The sequence below is a fragment of the Poecilia reticulata genome, chromosome 10 (genome assembly GCF_904066995.2).
Source record: "Poecilia reticulata chromosome 10, P_reticulata-male-v2, whole genome shotgun sequence".
Taxonomy (NCBI): Eukaryota; Metazoa; Chordata; class Actinopteri; order Cyprinodontiformes; family Poeciliidae; genus Poecilia; species Poecilia reticulata.
The window spans coordinates 13,491,437-13,513,027 of NC_088839.1; the positions used below are offsets into that span (position 1 = coordinate 13,491,437).

The following is a 21,591-nucleotide window of genomic DNA, read 5'->3' on the forward strand; positions in this document are numbered from 1 at the left end:
GGTACGATTCAGGTGTTGTGCACATGCCCAGGATTAACAGCCAGACTTGTGAGTTCAAGAAGGAGTGCTTGCTCTGTTGAGCTGTGCGTACAACCAGAGGGGGGTCGGAGCGTGTGATGATGGAGCCTGGAGTGTGTGGTATTGAGCGGCGGATGTCACTGCATGATTAGTAGGAGATATCACACTTGCTTGGCTCAGATGCTCATCGATCCTCAAACCTGGGTGCAGCCTATCAATGGGGGTCAGTTTTATCTTCTCCTCTCCGACTTGCACCTCCTTTTTCTTCCTCAAGCGATTTACCCATTCCCTTCTCCCTTCTTCGCTAATACCTTCATCCCTTCCTCTCTTCTCTTTACCCTCTCTTCCTCTTCTGTTCTACTTTTCCATTCCCTCACTCTTCCAACCACCCACCCTCATGGATCAAACTCTTTATCTGGTCTAAGCCACAGCCTGCAGGCAAGCAGGCAGTCTCTACTGAGGGTAGAGCAGAAGACCCAACAGCTTCAAACAGCATTATATAGGGTTGGCATGAGGCATGTCTCACACTGATAGATGAAAACACTGGCCCCTTAGACACTGCCTCTTTATGGGTGAGATAAAATACAAGCAGGGGCAGTCCCTATGTTTCTAACCCCACACTCTTCAGCTTAAGTATTGCTACCATGTCTCCGTGAGTGAAAGAGGCTAAAAAAGAGAGAAAAGTTAGTTTTTTCTCCAACAACTTGGGCAAAGGTGGACATTTTTGCACAGATCAAAAAATGCCCACCTTAGCCAAGATTTTATTGAGGACGACGGATTTTTGGCAGCTGTACTGTTGGACCAACTGTTATGAAAGCTTTCCAGGGTAAATCTGTTTTAGAGTAAACACATGACAGTACCAATAACATCAGAATAAAATAGCACATGACTTTTATCTCAGCAAAAATCTAAACAAACAGGTATTACTCAGTGAATGCTCAGGAACATCTAGGCCTCTGGTGCGTTTTGACCTTAGAATGCCTTGCAAAATTATTTATACCCATTTCCCATGTTTTGTAACAGATCAAGGCCCCGAACCATCTTTCAAGTCAAACCCACCAGTTGAGAAAGCCTAAACTAAACAATTGAATTGTAGCTCTGACCAAATCTTTTAGGGTTGTTGTCATGCTCCAAGGTGAACCTCCACCACATATACATTTTTTTTGCAGGTTTCGTATGTATTTCTCCATCTGTCTACTCTGACCAACCTGCCTGTATCTCCGGATAAAAAATAATCCCACAGCTTGATGATACATGTAGCATTTCGTATGTTGGCCAGTTAGCTCAAGATTGGTGTCGTCTAAACTCTCCGTCTTGTTTCTCAGGCTTACTATGCCCTGTACATGCATTGAGGCAATGTCTATCCTCTGACAAGGGCCAGATTTGTGAACTGCACTGCAAATATGTGTCTTTTTGACAGGATTTCTGCCACTCCTACAGCATTATCACATTATCCTGGGCCAATTTTGGTTGCTTCTCTGATTAATGCCTGTGAGTGTAGGTGCGTCTGGGAAGGTTTGTTGTTGCATAATACTTTTGTTTTCCCGTGGATAGATTAAACAGAAATGTTAAACTTTTAGGTATTGTTTTATACCCTAAAAGTTCTAAGACTAAATTACAAGACTATAAAACTAAATTAAACCTGGCTGCCTTCTGACGACAACTGGTTGCATGGATTATTTTACTAACACTTCACAACAAAATGATACATTGAGATGGGCTATTCCCGACAGTCTTCAGAAAATACGTACATTGAAGTTTGTGATTCTGACATGAGAAAAGCAGAAATTTCAGGAGGTATGACTACGCGGGTACTGCCACTGTTTCCCCTTAAATCTTAGGAGATTGAGGAGCATTTACAATGACACTCACAAAGAAGTGTGCAGCTTGCTTTTTTCTCCCCGATTTCATCAGCATCGCTTTGAAGTTGACAAGCTCAGTGTTTGGTGGAAATTTTAATGGAAGTGAAAAACAATGTAGGTGTTGTTACAGACTGCCAGACCAGTGTGAAATTACCCGCAGCCTAATGCATGATCAGACCAGAGGCACTTGTGTTTAAGTGGATTCAGCCTGTAGGCGGTAGCCATGGAGACAGCAGTTTTAACCCTGTGCTATGAGATTTCAAAAGGGGGGCAAGAATATACAACAAGGAACATTTCATAATTATTTATGTCCTGGGCGGCCTCACATTTTTCACACGGGGGTTAAAGAAGCTGGAACATCTCTCGAATGGCAGTAAAATCTGTGACAGTTTGCATTCCGGTAAGGATATATGAGCTTAGGAGGAAAGTTGCTCAGAAAGAACTTGAGTAAAATATGGTAACATTTATCGAGTGTGCTCAACTGAGCACTAGCCCAGTTTGAGAGAAATGTTTTCCACAGAGGGGCTCTGTGTATAGTCCACAGGTCTGCGGAGATTTGCTTGCAGCGAAGAGATGGTGGTGGTAAGATGGCTCAGAGGATTCAAGCTCCGCTGAACGCAGGCTTATGTCTAATAATCAGCAGGGAGGGACTCAGTGTGGCCCCCCTTTGGAAAGGAGTCAGTGAGGATTTGATAGACACCACAAAAAGCAGAGCGGAAAGGGGGGAAAAAAGCAAAGTAGAAATGTAGGCGTACGACATTAAAAAACTGAAAAATACATGTTCTCGTTGCGGTGTTGTTTTTCTGGTTTTTTTTAATGTCTTTTAACTTACAAATGCATGGTGTGTTTCGTTTCATCAAGAAATGTCCATCGGCAATAAAACACAGCTGGGTAATGAAGTATGGACTTCCTCAGTAGGATTTCACAAAATAATGCCTTTTAAAAAGCTTGATTTGCTTTGTGTGTATTTTAGTTGATGAGATCACAGACACCAGAAGACATTTTGTGGTGGCATTATGAGAAACAGCAGGCTCTGTGTGCTGATACATCCTAAACTTTACCCTTGAGGTTTAGAAAAATCCAACAAGACAGAGATTGAAAGTTCACAAGCATAAAAAAAACACAGAGCAACTTTGCTGTTTTCTGTTTAGCCTTCTTGTCACTTTTGAACAGCGTGCTACTTCTAGTTACATTTTAAACTTCTCACTGATATTATCCATTCATTTTCTGTATCTTCTTAATCTTTACCTAGTTCCAATTTCCAGTGGTCAATGGGCATGAAGCGGGGTACACCTTGAATAGGACGGCAGTCCATCTCAGGGCAACACAGAGACACATGGGACAATCAGTCATACACACACATACTCACCTAAGGTCAACTTAGAGAGGACAGTGTTTGTTTTTAGATTGTGGTAGGAAGCCAGGGTACCCTAAAAGAGAAGACAATGCTAAATAAATACAGACAGACAATTGAAATGATCACTGAAAATGGCTGAATGGAAAATGAGTCTATTCCAGATCCCCACCTAGACCTATGTGGTTCATGATTACCAACCCATACAGTGGGTATGGGCTTTCATTTCACTCACCTACATAAAAACCAATAAAGTTTAAGGAGCTCCATCCAATTGTTTTACAAATTTTAAGTGAACGTTTGAAATGTTGCACAAAATAAAAAGTAGGAACATGTGAATTGGGCATGTTTCCATCTACTGGTTTGGAGTGAGTCAACTAGACTACGGAGAGGTTCATTTCATCTGAGGTTGACATTGCACATTCCTGTAACAAACAAATTGTAGAAGTTGAACAGGCAACAAAAACGGATAGCTCTAAACCTTCATGCTGGAAGTTTGAATTTAGAAATTTTCAGAGCCTTCGACCACGACCAGTTGATGGAAGAGTTTCACCATTCCCATCCTTGACTGGTGAGAGGCATCCCAGTCTGGCAGCTTTTTCCTCCATAAAAAAGGCTTGGACTAAATTAAGGACCTGATCCACCAGTGGATAGGAAAGTTTGCTATGTCAGAACTTATACAACAATCATTTCTCCTTTGGCATAGTAACTCATTTTAAGAAAATCTAAAAATTACCTCCCTGGGGTGAAAAACTGTTGTTGCAAAATTGAGAATTTTTTTTTCTAATTTTGCTGTTTCTATCACCATTTCTAATACAATACTTCAAAATGTGCAGAAAAAAGTTGATGGAAACACGGCTAATGTGATTAAAAGTGAAGATAGAGAAAAACAAGAAAATTGAAAATGGAAATATATAAAAGAGCTCTAGATGTTCTTTTTCTTCTTCCTCTTGATTTCACCAGAGGCATGTGTGTTGATTTCTTCTCTGTTCAATAAAAATGAACAGAATAGCAAAATAAAGAGGGAAAAAAGCAGGACATGTTAACAAACTATATCTAAAGTAAATTTGTATTTCCAGACGACTTTAATCTGTATCAAGATTGTAGCTTTTTCCTACCAGTGTACATATTTTTTCTCTGTTAGACATTACAGTACAATCACTTACCTAATCCAACATTTCAAATCGATCTAACCAGTGTCACGATTACGTAATTGTATTATTCTTCATAAGTCAGGTTGCATTTTACAGTCAGATATATTACCAAGACAGAATAATAAAGCACACAGCTTAATGCATCACCAGCTGTCACAGATTAAAACGGACAATCATTTATAATGCAAACAGGCAGCATCCCTGTCCATTAGCACAGATTGAACCTTTGCACAGTGGTTGCCACATCCTGTTATTCCCTCTCCATTGATGCAACATTGCCAGCTCATTAGTATCACCACTTAGTCCATATTGTTGTTGTCAGAGCGAGATCTAATCACATTTTTGAACCTCTGGATGAACGTCTGCATGATTCTTTAACTTGTGCAGTGGACATCCCCACCAGAAGGTCAAGCTATTCTTTTTATTTTTCCTCCTCGGCTTTCATCTGTGAACTGCCTCCTCCAATCCGAGCCTCGAAACTAACAGGTGTCCAGCACGGGGGCAGAACGGTCGAGGTCAGCAAACCGCAGCACAGAGGCGGCTGCAGGGCAACCGCAGCAGCATTTAAGCCGAAACCCCAATGAGTGATTACCTCGGAGCTGCAGTCATAATTCAGCGTGACCTCAATCTGCCTGCGACGCTGCGGTTTGATGGATCTGCTCACAGTTTCGGTGTCAGGCACTCGCATGTCAAACACAGGCAGATAGCGATAAGGCTATCTGTTGCTTTTACCCAAAAAAAAAAAAAAGGAAAAGAAAATGAATGTGACACGCATGCTGATTGTTTTTGCTTCCTGCCTTATCGGCTTAATTCATTTGGATATTGAGTGAGAAATCATTTACTACCTCGGTGTCAAAGGGAGACAAAACAACGTCACAAATAGTTAACCCTCATCATGGTGACGCCTACCGTCCGTCAGCCGATGCCTCATCTCCGCGCGGATCATCAATCAAAGTCGGAGCGCGTGCACGTGTGCGCGCTCACCTCCCTGTGTGGATAATTAGTGGATTCCCTCAGTGGGTGATAAAGCCTGCGCTCTCCCCCCCCACTCTCTCTCTGACCTTCCCCAGTGAGCTTCCTATCACCGTGGGGCTCATCACACACAGTTCTAATACATATTTATCGGTGCACCGACAGCTCATGTGTGCTGGATTTATATGTTTCTTGACAAACAATAGTAAAAGCCCAGCCACTCTCCTGGCCTTTCATCAGCCGGAGCGGAAATAAATCTAGCGGTGTCACCCTGGCTGCAGCTTCCTCCTTCAACCGACCATCTGGTGGTTTTTGGGTGTAGGTAACCGTGGGATGGGCCAAGTCGCACGGACGCATCTCTCTTCAAGCTACGACAAAACAGATTTGATATTCGTATGTCTGTCAAATCGCCTTGGCAATTGCAGGAACTATGTGATGTTTTATCTGTTCTGGTCTTTGTTTGTTGTTGTTCCATTGCCGTGGATTAGTCCCCTGTTGTCTGTGTTCTTCGTCGGGTCCTTGTCAATCTATGTCGTCTGTTCCCGTAGATGCCTGTTTCCCCGTGCTGCTCTCTGTTGTTCCTCGTGTGGATTATTGTCATTAAATTCATCATTTTTCACCATATCTGGGCCTAAGCGTCATCTCCTCACCTACCACCACACCGCCTCATGACAGAAGGACCCGACCAAACTAACGGTGAGGAAGCTATGGCCCATGAGGCGTGGATCCAGCAGCAGTTGGAGTTGGCACAACGGGATCTATATAAGGATGTAGAGATCCTGCCTTCTCCGCTGCTGCTGGAGGAATTGGGCCTACCCTCGGACCTAGACTTGCCCAGGAGACGGAAGCCGCGGCGGAGGTCTAAGGGCGGAGCAGCTCCTTCCAGCCCGAACCTGTGGCTGGGATCGCGGCTGATACGTTGCCCGCCCGAATATGGACCCCGCCGTTTCTGCCTTCCGGAGCCGCCGGAGGTCCCGGTCCCAAGACATCCAGGTCACCAACGCGACGACAAGCAGAGTCCCTGGTGGGGAGCACGTATGGCGTACTGCCCCCCAGGTGTGGGACCACGTCGCCACGAGCGCCCTGAGCCGCTGGAGGTCCCGGCCCCTGGGCGCTGGAATCACCAGCGCTCTGAGCCGCCGGAGGTCCGGCCACTGGGCGCTGGCGTCACCATCGCTCTGGGCCACCGGAGGTCCCGGTCCCGGAGCATCGACGTCGTCGCCGCCATCGGCCTCCGAGGCTTCCTGCGCCCGCTGCCGGCGTGCAGCTCCCCGAGCTTCCTGCACCCGCTGCCGGCGTGCAGCTCCTCGAGCTTCCTGCACCCGCTGCCGGCGTGCAGCTCCCCGAGCCTCCAGAATTCCCCGCGCCGAGGCGCCGTCAGTCCCCGCTGCCTCCGGTCCCCGCGCCGAGGCGCCGTCAGTCCCCGCTGCCTCCGGTCCCCGCGCCGAGGCGCCGTCAGTCCCCGCTGCCTCCGGTCCCCGCGCCGAGGCGCCGTCAGTCCCCGCTGCCTCCGGTCCCCGCGCCGAGGCGCCGTCAGTCCCCGCTGCCTCCGGTCCCCGCGCCGAGGCGCCGTCAGTCCCCGCTGCCTCCGGTCCCCGCGCCGAGGCGCCGTCAGTCTCCTAGTGTCCCTCCAGAGTCCCCTAGTGTCCCTCCAGAGTCCCCTAGTGTCCCTCCAGAGTCCCCTAGTGTCCCTCCAGAGTCCCCTAGCGTCCCTCCAGAGTCCCCTAGTGTCCCTCCAGAGTCCCCTAGTGTCCCTCCAGAGTCCCTAGTGTCCCTCCAGAGTCCCCTAGTGTCCCTCCAGAGTCCCTAGTGTCCCTCCAGAGTCCCCTAGGTCCCTCCAGAGTCCCCTAGCGTCCCTCCAGAGTCCCCTAGCGTCCCTCCAGGTCCCCTAGCGTCCCTCCAGAGTCCCCTAGCGTCCCTCCAGAGTCCCCTAGCGTCCCTCCAGAGTCCCCTAGCGTCCCTCCAGAGTCCCCTAGCGTCCCTCCAGAGTCCCCTAGCGTCCCTCCAGAGTCCCCTAGCGTCCCTCCAGAGTCCCTAGCGTCCCTCCAGAGTCCCCTAGCGTCCCTCCAGAGTCCCCTAGCGTCCCTCCAGAGTCCCCTAGCGTCCCTCCAGAGTCCCCCAGCGCCCCCCCCCCCCCGAGTCCCCTAGCGTCCCTCCAGATCCCCTAGCGTCCCTCCAGAGTCCCCTAGCGTCCCTCCAGCGTCCCCTAGCGTCCCTCCAGAGTCCCCTAGCGTCCCTCCAGAGTCCCCTAGCGTCCTCCCCGAGCTCCCAGCTCCAGAGCTCCCAGCGCCCGCAGCAGATGGCGCTCCGCCAGAGCTCCCAGCGCCCGCAGCAGATGGCGCTCCGCCAGAGCTCCCAGCGCCCGGAGCAGCCGGCGCTCCGCCTGAGCTCTCCGAGTCCGCTGCCGGTGAGCAGCTCCCCGGTGAACCTCCCGAGAATCCAGCCGGCCGTCCTGCCGGTTCCACAGCCTCGGCTCCGCCCGAGCTCCCAGCGCCTGCAGCAGCCGGCGCTCCGCCAGAGCTCCCTGAGTCCGCTGCCGGTGCGCAGCTCCCCGGCGCTCCGCCCGAGACTCCGCCCGGCCGTCCTGCCGGTTTCCCGGCCTCTGCTCCGCCCGGCCGTCCTGCCGGTTCCACGGCCTCTGCTCCGCCCGAGCCCACGGCCTCTGCTCCGCCCGAGCCCACGGTCTCTGCTCCGCCCGGACCCCAGTCTCCAGCGCCTGCAGCAGCCGGCGCTCCGACCGGCCCACCGCGGCACAAGCTCCGCCTCCAGCGTCGCCGCCCACCGCGGCTCAAGCTCCGCCTCCTGCGTCGCCGCCCACCGCGGCTCAAGCTCCGCCTCCTGCGTCGCCGCCCACCGCGGCTCAAGCTCCGCCTCCTGCGTCGCCGCCCACCGCGGCTCAAGCTCCGCCTCCTGCGTCGCCGCCGCCGGACCTCCCACGAGAGGTCTGCCTCCTGTGCCGTGGTCGGCCCCGGAGGGTTTTGCGGTGCTTATTTCGTTTTGGATTTGTTTTTTGTTTTTCTGGACTCTGGCCCTCCTACCGTCGCCCCTCCGCCCACCCTGTTGGGATCTGGTTTTGTTTTCTGGACTCTGGCCCTCCTGCCGTCGCCCCTCCGCCCACCCTGTTGGGTTGTTTTTTGTTGTTTTTCGTTGGACTTTTTCTGTTGGGCGCCTGGTAGTCGCCCCTTGAGGAGGGGGTACTGTCATGATCCGTGTTTCTATGTGTTTATTTTCTAGTTTCTATGTGATCCTGTTCCCTGTTAGTCCTGTCTCTGCGTCTTTCCCCGTTGATTGTCTCCCAGGTGTGTCTCGTTCCCGTGATTGCCCCGTGTGTATTTAGTCTCCCCTGTTGTCTGTGTTCTTCGTCGGGTCCTTGTCAATCTATGTCGTCTGTTCCCGTAGATGCCTGTTTCCCCGTGCTGCTCTCTGTTGTTCCTCGTGTGGATTATTGTCATTAAATTCATCATTTTTCACCATATCTCCTAACGCTCAAACAACGTCACAAATAGTTAACCCTCATCATGGTGACGCCTACCGTCCGTCAGCCGATGCCTCATCTCCGCGCGGATCATCAATCAAAGTCGGAGCGCGTGCACGTGTGCGCGCTCACCTCCCTGTGTGGATAATTAGTGGATTCCCTCAGTGGGTGATAAAGCCTGCGCTCTCCCCCCCCACTCTCTCTCTGACCTTCCCCAGTGAGCTTCCTATCACCGTGGGGCTCATCACACACAGTTCTAATACATATTTATCGGTGCACCGACAGCTCATGTGTGCTGGATTTATATGTTTCTTGACAAACAATAGTAAAAGCCCAGCCACTCTCCTGGCCTTTCATCAGCCGGAGCGGAAATAAATCTAGCGGTGTCACCCTGGCTGCAGCTTCCTCCTTCAACCGACCATCTGGTGGTTTTTGGGTGTAGGTAACCGTGGGATGGGCCAAGTCGCACGGACGCATCTCTCTTCAAGCTACGACAAAACAGATTTGATATTCGTATGTCTGTCAAATCGCCTTGGCAATTGCAGGAACAGGAACTTCTCAGTGGGAAGCGGTTTTCCTACAGCAACTTGTGATCAAAGACAGTCTAGAAATAGTTGTGGCATCGCTCGCAGACATTTGGATTCAGGACTGGCTTCCCGAATCTACGACTGTCTCTGTTTGCCCCCCCTCACTCCTCACCCCTCGCAATATGAGTTGAAATGCAAAGAGAGGCAATACCAGTAAAGAGCCCTGGGAGGAGAGAGGGAGGGGAAAAGGGGAAGGGAAGGGAGGGATGGCAGGATTAAAACCCCCTGCTCTGCCTCTGAGCGTCCATCTTTCATCTTAGGTCTGCCCCCTCTAATGCTTTCAAGTGGGTGAAACCCCCGACATCTGCTTCCGCTCTCTGGGATGTGGTACAGGGCCGCCATCCTGCTGAGATGCGCAACCACGGGACAGCTTGAAGGGCACTTTCAGGGCAGGACACAGAAGGCTAATGGTCTCATCCGTAAAGAAAGAAACGCACGATGCAGAAATCTAATAATCCTTCACTTTGGGGATCGGTAAAAAATATATATATATATGTTTACTCATGGATCTGTAGTCATATTCAATAAACTCGTATTCTAATCTAAAAATATTTCTTGAAAAATACACGAGCATACTCACTGAGCACAGTTTGCTAACTCAGACACAATAATCCTTCTTACTCTTTGTAAGCAAATATCTGTAAATAGATATGTAAATAAACACTTCATCTTCGCCTAGATGGAATAAGCCCCCCGCTGCCTCTGATTAGATCTACCAAAGTGATGTATTGGGCACTTAAATCAGCTGTTTACCTCCTAAACACAAAGATCTCAATGTACCCACCCACAATGAGGGTGAAATATCACAAACGGAGAAAACTCACCGGCATGTTTGAATGCTAATTGTTCACCACCTAATCAAATATTTTCCATTTGTCTTACGAATGGAGTGTCTTTTCATGACTTGTTTTAATTTTGTCTGAAGTCATTGAAATCATGCTTAATAATCCAATTAAGCATATCAGGAAGAAAGATCCGAGTGGATTTCAAGTCGCCAGATATACGAGTGCATCCCATCTGAACACTAAAACGCACATTTTCAAGATTAAATACAAAACTCGTAATGTGTTTCTTGGTATTCATGATACAGTTCACTGATGTTCTCTGGCAAACCTCTAAGGCCTTCGCAGAACAGCTGCATTTATACTGAGATTAAATCACGCACAGATAAACTCTATTAGGAGATTTCTAAAGGCTGCTGGTTGCACTGGGATTTAATTGGGGGCATCGAATAAAGAATTGTTAAAAGAATTGAAAACTCTGTTTCATTTTTCTCCCATTTAACAGTTATGTTTGACGTTGTTTATCGCATAAAGCTCAGTTGAAATACCTTGAAATTTGTGATTGTAATCCAACAAAATGCAACGTAATGTGAGCACTTGTGCAAGGCACTGTAATTTTAATCACGAGAGGCCTGTACTGAGCTGTAGATTTAAGAGCCATGGTTTTCCTACAAAACCCACCCACTCAGGAGCACAAAACCAACATGTAGAGGCACATAATAAAAGTTCTTTGTAGTTCAACGTGTATCTATTTCTGCCACATACAACCAACAGAACTTAGCTTTCTGTTTCAGTTTGGCTTTTCATTGTGTGCCAGCAGTCTGCATAACCAGATGAAAAGGTGCAGTTCAGTTCTTACTGCAAGTGTAGTGAGTAGGAGTCAGTTTATTTATAGAAACCCACCCACCAGGTTCTGCAGAATTTAAAATCTTTCAGGTTAAAAACACAAAATTATTTAAAGTGATGTAAAGTGTATCCGGTGCAGAGCCACTCTGTGCACGTCGGGATGTGCTTGAGTGGGATTGTTTGCGTGTGTGTCTGTGTGTGTTATGACCTCAGAATTCAGAATGGGTCTTTAGTTACAGTGAGGTTCATCCAATTTATGCTACCCTGAAAAATGCATTGTCATTACAAAGAAAAACCCAAACCATCATTAGAGAGCCAACAGTCCCCAAGAAGGTTTTTTATACAACTAGGCTCTCCCTGTAGCTTAGGACATAACAGTACTACTTAAATCTTCATCTGTGCCATGTATATGGACAAAAAAGGGCAATAAGACCTATGAAGCAAGTGTGCAAACATGTTAAGATTATGAATAATGTCACAGCATGTGTTCATTAACAATGATATTGTTAAAGAAAAAACAATCTTGCATAATAAACTTGTAAATTATGTTCTTATTGAAAAAAGAATGTTCTGGGGGTTTTTTTTCAATCTGGTATATGTGTTGAATCAGTAAATGTAAATTGCATTTGATTAATTTGCACTTCTTGCCAGCTAGCAGACAACTTTTTCACTCCCCTTTTATCATTATCCAAAAACACTCAATTAAATCTCCGTTGTCATCCTGTAGAAATGTAGAAATATGTTTAAAAATAGAATGTAGGCTGATGTCTCGTCTTCAGTCCCTTTAACCTGGAACAAATTATACTACAGTTTTCTGGTTTAAAAAGTTGCTTTTATTTTTTTGCTTTTATTTAAGTTCTGCCTGTTGGACACTCTGCAAACCAAGTAATAAACACTGACAATAAAAGAAAACTATGGCACTGACTCCTTATTTGCTCAGTAATTTTGAATCCAGTGCAAAATGTAAAAAAGATTTGAAGCATATGTTACTAACCCATATTTGATATTTGCTATTGAAACAACAAATAGGCTGTTAGTTTACATGTTTACAGAGTTTTCAATTAAGATGCTTTGATCAGAGTGGATAGCAAGCATCAAAATTTATGAAATAGATTTCTCGCTCTCTGCCAGCGTTCAACATGCAGCTGTTTGTTTTAACAGATTTTTATACTGATACTACAGCAAACCCTTTACTCAAAAGTTGAACATTTTCTGCAATAAGCCCTTGCACCGCTGATGAATGAGAAAATTACAAGTGTGTTCCTGTTTTTAAAAGTTTGTCTTACAAAGCCCCAAATTACATCATTAAAGACACTTTTAAGGTAATGTTATTAGACTATAAAAAAAAAAAACAGGTTGTGAAACAGGGTTTTTAATGAAGGTAAATAAACAAGTTGATAGCATTGCCATTTTTGCATTCTGCAAGATACAGGATGACGACGTTATCATTTAACACCCCGCCATATTCACCAATTGAAGCTGCTGCTGAGTCCCAGTCTGCAGTTGCCAATCAGAACGTGAAAAGTTTTGAACAACAGCCTAAATCTTGTTGACTATAGTCTGTACATAAGCAGTGTGGGTGCTCCAGAATTGCTTTAAAACTGGGAATTCACACAGTGCATTGTTGCTTTTTCCAACATTGGTGTCTGCACAGGATGGCAGACCAGAGAGGTAACCCCACAAGGCAAAAGGGAAAAATAAAACCTTCCTGACTGTCGCATATTGAATATAGTATATGTTGCTTATTTGCATGTAAACACTGAGTATAGTAAGTATAGCAATATACATTAAGTATAGCAATATTGTGGCTCTGGTGAGTGTGCAAGATTAAGGAGCTGTTTTCTTGGTGCCTTTTGTTTTTTATATATAGACTGCATAGGATACTAGCTCTGAATTCTACATATTTAGACAGATCAGATCTTTCTTACATTATTCTGCGCTTAACAGAGATTCATTAAAGCACAATTTTAGGCTTATGACTCGCATATTCTTTTTCTGAAAACACATGCTGAAACAATTTCAACATGTACTGATGTATAGACTGGTCAAACGTGTACTGAATCATTCCACGGTGATAAATGCATCCATTAGCACTAGCAGCGTTTGCTAGCATTTTCAAAAGAGCATGCAACAATGAAAGGAGGAAGAGAGCAGGACAGACAGATTGCTGTATCTTCCTTCTGTCTGTGAGGCCAGGCCATCTGCACATTTATTATTACAACAATGATTCCATTATTGTTCTGTGTGGCAACAAGGACTTGCTCTGTCTGGCCTTTGTTATTCTTATCTGCTGTGTGGCTGACAGCCCGCTTTTGATCACGGCAGCAACAAAATTAACAACTCTCATGTAATGCAGTGCATAACTGAATCATCATCCTTAATAATGACACATTAAACATCCTCCTATCTCTTCTGTCTGTGTCCTTGTCCAGGTCTGTTCCACAGAGCTATCATTCAGAGCGGGTCCGCACTCTCCAGCTGGGCCGTGAACTACCAGCCGGTCAAGTACACCCGTCTCCTGGCAGAGAAGGTGGGCTGCAACGTCCTCGATACATCAGACATGGTGGACTGTCTACGGAAGAAGAGCTCCAGGGAGCTGGTGGAGCAGGACATCCAACCTGCCAGGTACCATGTGGCCTTTGGACCTGTCATCGATGGGGATGTTATTCCAGATGACCCTGAGATTCTAATGGAGCAGGGCGAGTTTCTCAACTACGACATCATGCTGGGGGTGAATCAGGGCGAAGGCCTGCGGTTTGTGGAGAACGTGGTGGATTCGGAGGACGGTGTGTCTGGGAACGACTTTGACTTCTCCGTGTCGGATTTTGTGGACAGCTTGTACGGATACCCAGACGGAAAGGACACACTGAGGGAGACCATCAAGTTCATGTACACGGACTGGGCAGACAGAGACAATCCGGAGACTAGGCGAAAAACGCTGGTGGCTCTCTTCACCGACCACCAGTGGGTGGAGCCGTCGGTGGTGACTGCTGATCTTCACGCTCGCTATGGCTCACCCACCTACTTCTACGCCTTCTACCACCACTGCCAGAGTCTTATGAAGCCTGCGTGGTCAGACGCGGCCCACGGGGACGAAGTGCCATATGTCTTTGGAATTCCTATGATTGGTCCCACCGACCTTTTCCCCTGTAACTTCTCCAAGAATGATGTCATGCTCAGTGCTGTCGTGATGACCTACTGGACCAACTTTGCCAAAACTGGGTACGTTTTTTTTTTTTCTGCTGTATTTACATCTGATTACTGACTTTGCATTTTGAATACTGGCTTCTGGGCCATTCTCCATAAAGGCAGGTATAGGAAGTGATTGGACAGATGTATAGAATTATGCCAATTAGCATTTGATATTAGTGACTAGCTTGGATAGCAGAGCAGAGTTATCCAAGCTAGAAGTTGCTGATGATGTTCTATGAATCTGTGGTGGCTAGCACCATAATGTTTGCTGTTGTAAGCTGGGGTAGCAGCCTGAGGGTTAACAAGATCAACAAGATTGTTAGGAAGGCCAGTCTTGTTGTAGGAGAGAAACGTGACTCTTTGGACATAGTGTTGCAGAGGACAGGGTTGTCCAAATTCATAACAATTTTTAACTTTTCTTCTCATCCTCTGTGTCAGTTGCTAAACATCTATAGGAGCTCTTTCAGCAACAGATGCAGACTGCCATGATGCAAAACTTTCTCTTACATTAACAGATAAATTCGTGTGACAGTGAGACATTATTGAAAAATATCTATCTTTTAGAAAAAAGTAGATTAAAATGTTTGTAAGGCGATAAAAAGAATGTCAATCTGACTCACGTTTAATGAACATACCATAACATCTGCTAAACGGCTGCAGTGTAGTAACAAAGGACGCTTCACAGCAAACCGCTTTTGTTTGAATATGACAGGCACAGGTTTTACTCTAAGTGTCTCACAACATTATGGAAAAAGATTTCTACTGAAGCTCCCTGAAGAAAAACATGCACCTTGAAGTCTCGTGGGAGGTGAGATATTGCAGAAAGACAGCAGACAACACAACGGCGAGACAAGTCAGCTGCTATAAGAGGATTTGAATAACATTAGCGAATTAAGGAATGCCATATACTTTAAAGTACAGATTTTTAAAAGCAAACAGTGGTTAATTTGTGTGGTTTTCCAGAACATTGGTACCAAAGCCACATATATTTAAGCCATTAATAGACTTGCTTCGGGAGTTGCTGGTAGGTATACTCAAAAGAATGTCAATACTTAATTCAATATGACTACTACTTGGTGTATAACACAAACACTGTAAACATACAGAACTGTTGAGAAATGCCAAGCCAAAGCTTTCAGTCCATCTTTCTTTCATCATTTCTGGTTTTGACTGAGAAACTTTAGCGTTCCTAAGCAGGTTTAGGATTTTTAAAGTGAGATTAATGGTTATAAAGTATCAGTTGAAGCATAAAACTCTACAAACATCTTCGGTTAATATATATTAAGGCTGGTTTGCCCTAGAAGCTGAAGCTCATGGGTAATTGAACAGAGTTCAAGCACAAACAGGACTTGTATCATCTTAAAACAACACCAGTCTCAAAAATGTCACAGCACTTAAAGCAAATGCTATTTTATGTACCGGTAAACCACAGACAGGTTGGCCTGGGCTGTTATTTAGATTTACACAGGAAATAGAAGTAGAAGGCTGTGCGCTACCAATGATCTTCCTGTCTTGGACACTTACTGATATAAGAACGGATAAGCATTTCCCTTCAGAGTAACTACCTAAAAGAAAAGTTGGGCCGTGTAAAAAGAACATTAATAAAACGGAGCTGAAATAAACTGCTACTATAGTTTTAGTGTGCTGCTTTACTTCCTTACCTTTCAGTTGAAGTTTCACATGGGAAGAACATCCTATGTATAGCACCTACCCTGAACGCCCCATAAATTTTCTTCTACGCCTCCACTCTATTTCTATGCTGTCACCACTGACAGAACCTGACTAGTGGGTTTCATTCTAAGTAGTTTACCTTTAATGTTCATTGCATTTTTATATCCTCATTTGTACATGGCTTTGGATAAAAGAGACTACCACATGCAAAAGCATAAACATAAACAAGCATTAGTGGTGCATCGCCTCCTGACTTGACTACTTGTGCAAATAATTTTCAGTGTCTTTAAAAGGTTACCATCCAGTGCAAACGTGATGTCGGTTCACAGGTTCATAAAAAAGCATTTTCCACAACAATGTTTCTGGAGAGGTGCAGAATGAATATGTGTCAACTATCTGGTGGAGGTCACAATATTACTTGACAGAAGCTTACTTTAAGATGGTGGGGTTTTTTTGTCTCTACTCTTTTTGCTGTGGTTTTCCTTAATTAGCTACCTTCTCTAAGCTGCTTGTGGATTGTTGAGTTCTGCACATCGATGTTTTTGCATGTTATTGTGTCTTATGCGATATTTAGTACAAGCATTTGCCCAAACCCAAAGACCCACACAACAAATCTTTCGTTCAAATGCATTTACCATTGCACTCATATTTATCAGTAAGGCAAATTTTGTTCTAAATTTATATCTACTTATTGTAAAAGCAACGTTCATGGAACATTCTATGTGGAACAGATCTGATGAAAATCGCTGCCATTTCTAGTTTGATAATTGACAATAATAATAATAATAACAGATGATGCAAACAAAAGCAAAGTAGAAAACATATTTTCCCTAGAAGCAACATTCGCATCTTATTTTAGGATTTTACTGGGAGTAATCTGAGCCCTTTAGCTTGTAATGCATTTCTTATTTTCCCATGTAATTATAATGAAGCTATTCCGTACCTGTAAGTCATGCTGTTCTTGCTCAGTGTGGGTTTAATTGAAAAATATGTATATACTAATGAATTACACCCAGGGAGATGGTAAATTGATTCTGGATAAAATCAGCATCTTTAATTGTTCTGTAATTGTTGTATTTTGGAAGAAAACTGATAAATGTGATCCAGTTTGGAAATCTCAAACGTAACTTTGGCCTGTTTTTTTTTTTTTTTTCTTGTCTGATTGAGAAGCTACTGCGACTTTTTTTACATTTTCTTGTCATGTAGAGAAAGGATACAGGGTAGACAACGGCTAACAGTTGTGCACAATTAAACCTCTTTTAGGGCTTTAATTGCTGTTTTATGAGAAACAAGATGAACCAGCTCCTTAAAATCTGTTGACAACATGAAATAAAAAAAAGAGTAGACCGTGACTGGAGGTCAATACCCGAGTTGTTTGCTTGCCTGTTGCTTGCAGCTCATTGAAATATTTTTAATTGGCACCAGTAACGGTTAGGATGTTAAACTGTTATTTCACAAAACCTGTTTATTTTTGGTATCCAGATGATGATGCTTTTCACCAAAAGCATCATAAGGACTAAATAATCACCAAGGGCCCCAACAAAAGCTCAAACTGGCAGATAACTAACAGAGAAATGATTTTCTCATGAGATTGGACAGGAATTGGGAGACTTTCTTCAAACAGCACTAACAATTTGCCACAGATTGCTGCATTCTGGCAGCTGCTCCTAGAAATTAGTAAAACCAGTGATGACACAATTACAAACTACTTCAGCTATTAATAGAAAGTAACAGATAGAAATCCCATCTCAGCTTCGTTACAAAATGGTCATTGCTGAAGAAGAGAGGCAGCTGGGGAAACGCAGCTCTAAATAGATAGCATGGCACAGAAAAGGATTTGTTTTGTTTTTTTTAACAGAGAGGGAGGGGAGGGTCGTCCAGAGGTGATTTTGCCGAGACGTCCTGGGTCTCGGTCTGAAGACATGAGACATATTGAAGATGAAGAAGATTAAAAGTTCCTGCTGAGTCTGTGTTTTGCTGTACGTGCTTGGCTGAGTGCTTTGGTTGAGTTTGCCTGAATAGTCAGTGGCCTTCTGTACACCTCAGTTTATATGGTGTGTGTGTGTGTTTGGAATAGGTTTTTATCTTTTCTCCAGCGTGCTGTAGCCCCACCAAAAAACACAAAGACCTATCATGAAGGAATATCAAAGCTCTGTGCTGTATTGATCCCCTCGGCCTTAGTTGTGTCGATCGCCCATGCCTCGGGTGACTCACTCCCCACCATGCCTAATTTCACCCCCACCCATCACAGAGCCGAGCCATTTCATCTGACTACTAGTAATCATTTCTAACAACTTAAATTTAATTTGACAATCCCCGTTACCAGATGGGTATTGATCCCATCCTGAATGGGATGCTGACTGAAATCTTGTTCTGTGTTTTATCTGTCTCTATATCGTCTGCTGTCCAATTAGAGGGCATTTACATTCAGTCATCTTGCAGCAAGAAACTGGAGCTGCACAGACTTGCATCGACATGGACTGATACGGGCTGCTTTTCTCGTCTGAAGGGACGACTAAGGTCCATCAAATCAAAAACTGCCTGGCAGTCATCATTTCACATCGCATACGTCTTTGTAGATACAAATTAAGTGCATAATTTATGTTCTTTTGAAACTGTATTTTTTATTTTTGATTAGTTCTAAGAAACTTTTTGATTAATCTAAATAATAAAAGTTTTAAACTTCGAGCTTGCTGACTCAGAGGAGCTGGATCATGGTCTTTTATTAAAGAAAGCTGGACTGCTCACTCCAGGCGTGAGGTCAAAGGTCAAGTACCATGGTGTCTTGTTTACAAGTGATGCTAGGGTGGAGCGGGAGATGGATAAGTTGATTGGAGCCTTGTATGTATTGATGCGTGCACTGCCTGCATTTGTTGTGCTGCAGGAAGAACCAAGCAATAAAACCAAGCTATTGGTTTACCACTCCATTGAACCTCAACCTATGGTCATAAGATACGGATGATAAATTGCTGCCTGGGCCAGATTGAGGATGGTGTTCAGCCCTGGGCCGGATCCAGTTTTGTTGCCCTACCCAAGTTCGGAGTGAGTCAGCCACTTGATAGAGAAACTCTGGGTCTCATCTTTGCTTCGACGAGATGAACGGATAATGTGGTTCTGTGGGTGTTTTTAAGCCATAACCATCAGCTTGCATCGGAGCGGTTAACAGCCGAGTGCAAAGTAGTAAGAATGAGAGAAAGCTCCTCTAAAACCAATGCCACGGCTCTCATCTAGCGTAATGTGAATCGGGTCACCTGCAGTAATGTCAACGTGCCAGAGCTCCGCTTTACTGCTCCATCTGCATTTTGACCCTCACCTACGCTCTTGAGATTTGGATCATTCCCAAAAGAATGAGGTTGTGGACACAAAGCAGCTGAAATGAGTTATCTCCACCGGGTGCTGAGCTCAGACTTTGAGGCAGGATAAGGAGTTATTAAAGTAGAGCTGCTATTCCCTGTCATTGAAAGGAGTCAGATTAGGTGATTTTTGGTTAAATTGGGTCAGGTTGTCTCCTGGGCGCCTGTCTTTGGAGGTTTTCCAGGTCATGGGGTCATGAGAATGTCTCTAAGGGGGATGTCCGGGTTTAACTCCTGAAGCATTTATCTCAGTGACCAATGTCCAATTAGCAGAAGACAGTGCAGGGCTATAGTGAGGTTACTGCCCATCCAGTTAATGTCATTCAGTTAAAACTGTTTTTATCAGAAAAAAAATATCCAGATTTCATTTATATGGATTTTCTTTGAACAAAGCAAGACAAACTCACCTTTTTTAGATTCAGTCCAAGTATGTTACGGCACGAATATAAACCATGATGTGTCATCTTGGCTTCATTCCAGACAAAGAGGAAAAAATGCAAACCACTATTAGGCACTCAGATGGTAAAGAGTCTGGGATTAGACGCCAGCATTAAAAACCCTCTGCTTTAATATTCCCATATCTCATGGAGTGGGATCTACCTTCGACTCTTACACTGGGGCGTGAGACCTTTTCCTAACATTTTTGAAGTTTATTCCCCTCATTTAGACCACACTGAGGGATACAGATCTCTGCTCCAACACCACCCAACCTAGTTTGGCTCTGGAGGACATATTTTTAATTAAGACCCAGCTGAATTCCCCTTGGCTCCTTTCGCCTGGCCCAGCAACCATCTTGCCTATATCTGTAAAGTATCTCTGTCTGCCCTTCCAGATGTTTGCAGTGAACTGACCCAGATTGTACTTCCTGTCCCTGCCTCTAAATCAGCTGTAGGAACATGTGCAACACGATGTTGAGACATTTGGGCTGCATGTCAACAGAGTGTATCATAGCAGCGAATCTCCCGCCCCCCAAAGCTCTTCCTGTCCCTGGCTTTCATGTGTCATTTTTACAGGGCAAATCCCTTCCCCGTGCCTTTTTTCCCCCCTCTGTGTCAGTGAAGCATAAAAGCACCCATAGAGTGCACACTGTCAAATCTTCTTAGCGAGGGCACGTAAACGTTTAAACTGTTATACTGTCCTTTCCTGAGGGTTAGGTGGATTTATTCGGCTTCAAGTTACTTGTCCTGACCGGAGTATTTTTTTGTTTTGTTTTGTTTTAGTACAGAAGCGCACAGCTGGGCTTACTTTATTGATAGGGGAACTTTTCCTGAGGAATGTGTCATTTTCTTTTCCTTTTTTTCCCTGTTTTTTTTGTTTTTTGCTTTTCAAACACAAGTGCAAGCAAATTAGTGCAAAAAACACCATCTGAACACTTTGGAAAGAAACCACTGATGAAAAAGCCAGCAGACATCAATCATTAGATATCATTAGTGTTGTAAATGTGTTGGTCTATCTTCTTCTTTTTTTTTTTTAACATTGGTCTACTGGTGCTCATTTTCTCTGCTTTCCATGTGAGCTGTGCCACATACTGTGCAGAGGGCTTCGCTAGGTAGTTAAAGACCAGAGCGCTGTCATGTTTTCAGTTTCCTTCTTCGTCTCCTTTTCTGCTCCGCCGTCCCTCTCTCTCTCTCATTATCCCACACAAAAGAAATCTGGTCATGTATTACATTCGCAACATGGAATAAAATATGCAGTATTGATTGGTTTAGTGACAACGACTGCCAACTAAACAAAAGTACTAACAGTGTGTATGAACAGCCTACACTATGATTTACAATCCCGCAAGTTCATTTTTCCTTTGTTTTCATCCCACTTATCAATCAAACATACTTTTCTTTTAGGATTAGCAGTGTTTGCACATCGGCTGCGACTCGTAAGCAGTCACAGGTATTTTGCCTTTGCCCTAAAAACTCTGATTCATTGCTTCCTCCTTCTCTACCTTCCTCTGGATTATTCCCGTCTCTCTCTCCACTTGTGGTGGTTTAGCTCCATTCATCTTTCCATCAACTCTGACCAGCTTGTGTCTGCTTAAGAAAACCATTCCCGCAGCATGATGATAACACCGCCATGCTTCGTCATGGCTATGGCGTGTCGGGTTAGTTACGAAGGCCAGATGGGTTCACTTTTGTATCGTACGATGAGGATACCTTCTTTCACCGTTTGAAATCGTATGACTTTCTTTAATGCTACTTTTCCATAATGCCCTGATTTGTTTTCTTCCAACTTGCCAATGGGGCACACTTTCCTGTAGGATTTGTACTCTTTCAAGAGGCTGATCAGCAATCAGAGCAACCAGGAACAACATCTTACATAAAACCCCGTTCC

The 21,591-nt window shown here is 44.8% G+C and overlaps 1 protein-coding gene across 5 annotated transcripts in view; it reads left to right on the forward strand.

The window, feature by feature from the left end:
* nlgn3a (neuroligin 3a) overlaps positions 1-21,591 on the forward strand; it is a 173,390-nt gene that overhangs the window by 141,966 nt on the left and 9,833 nt on the right. For all 5 annotated transcript variants that reach the window (XM_081612000.1, XM_081612001.1, XM_081612002.1 and 2 more), the window contains one exon: positions 13,483-14,272. In XM_081612000.1, coding sequence (XP_081468126.1) covers positions 13,483-14,272 — 790 coding nt within the window. The remainder of the gene's footprint in view (positions 1-13,482; positions 14,273-21,591) is intronic.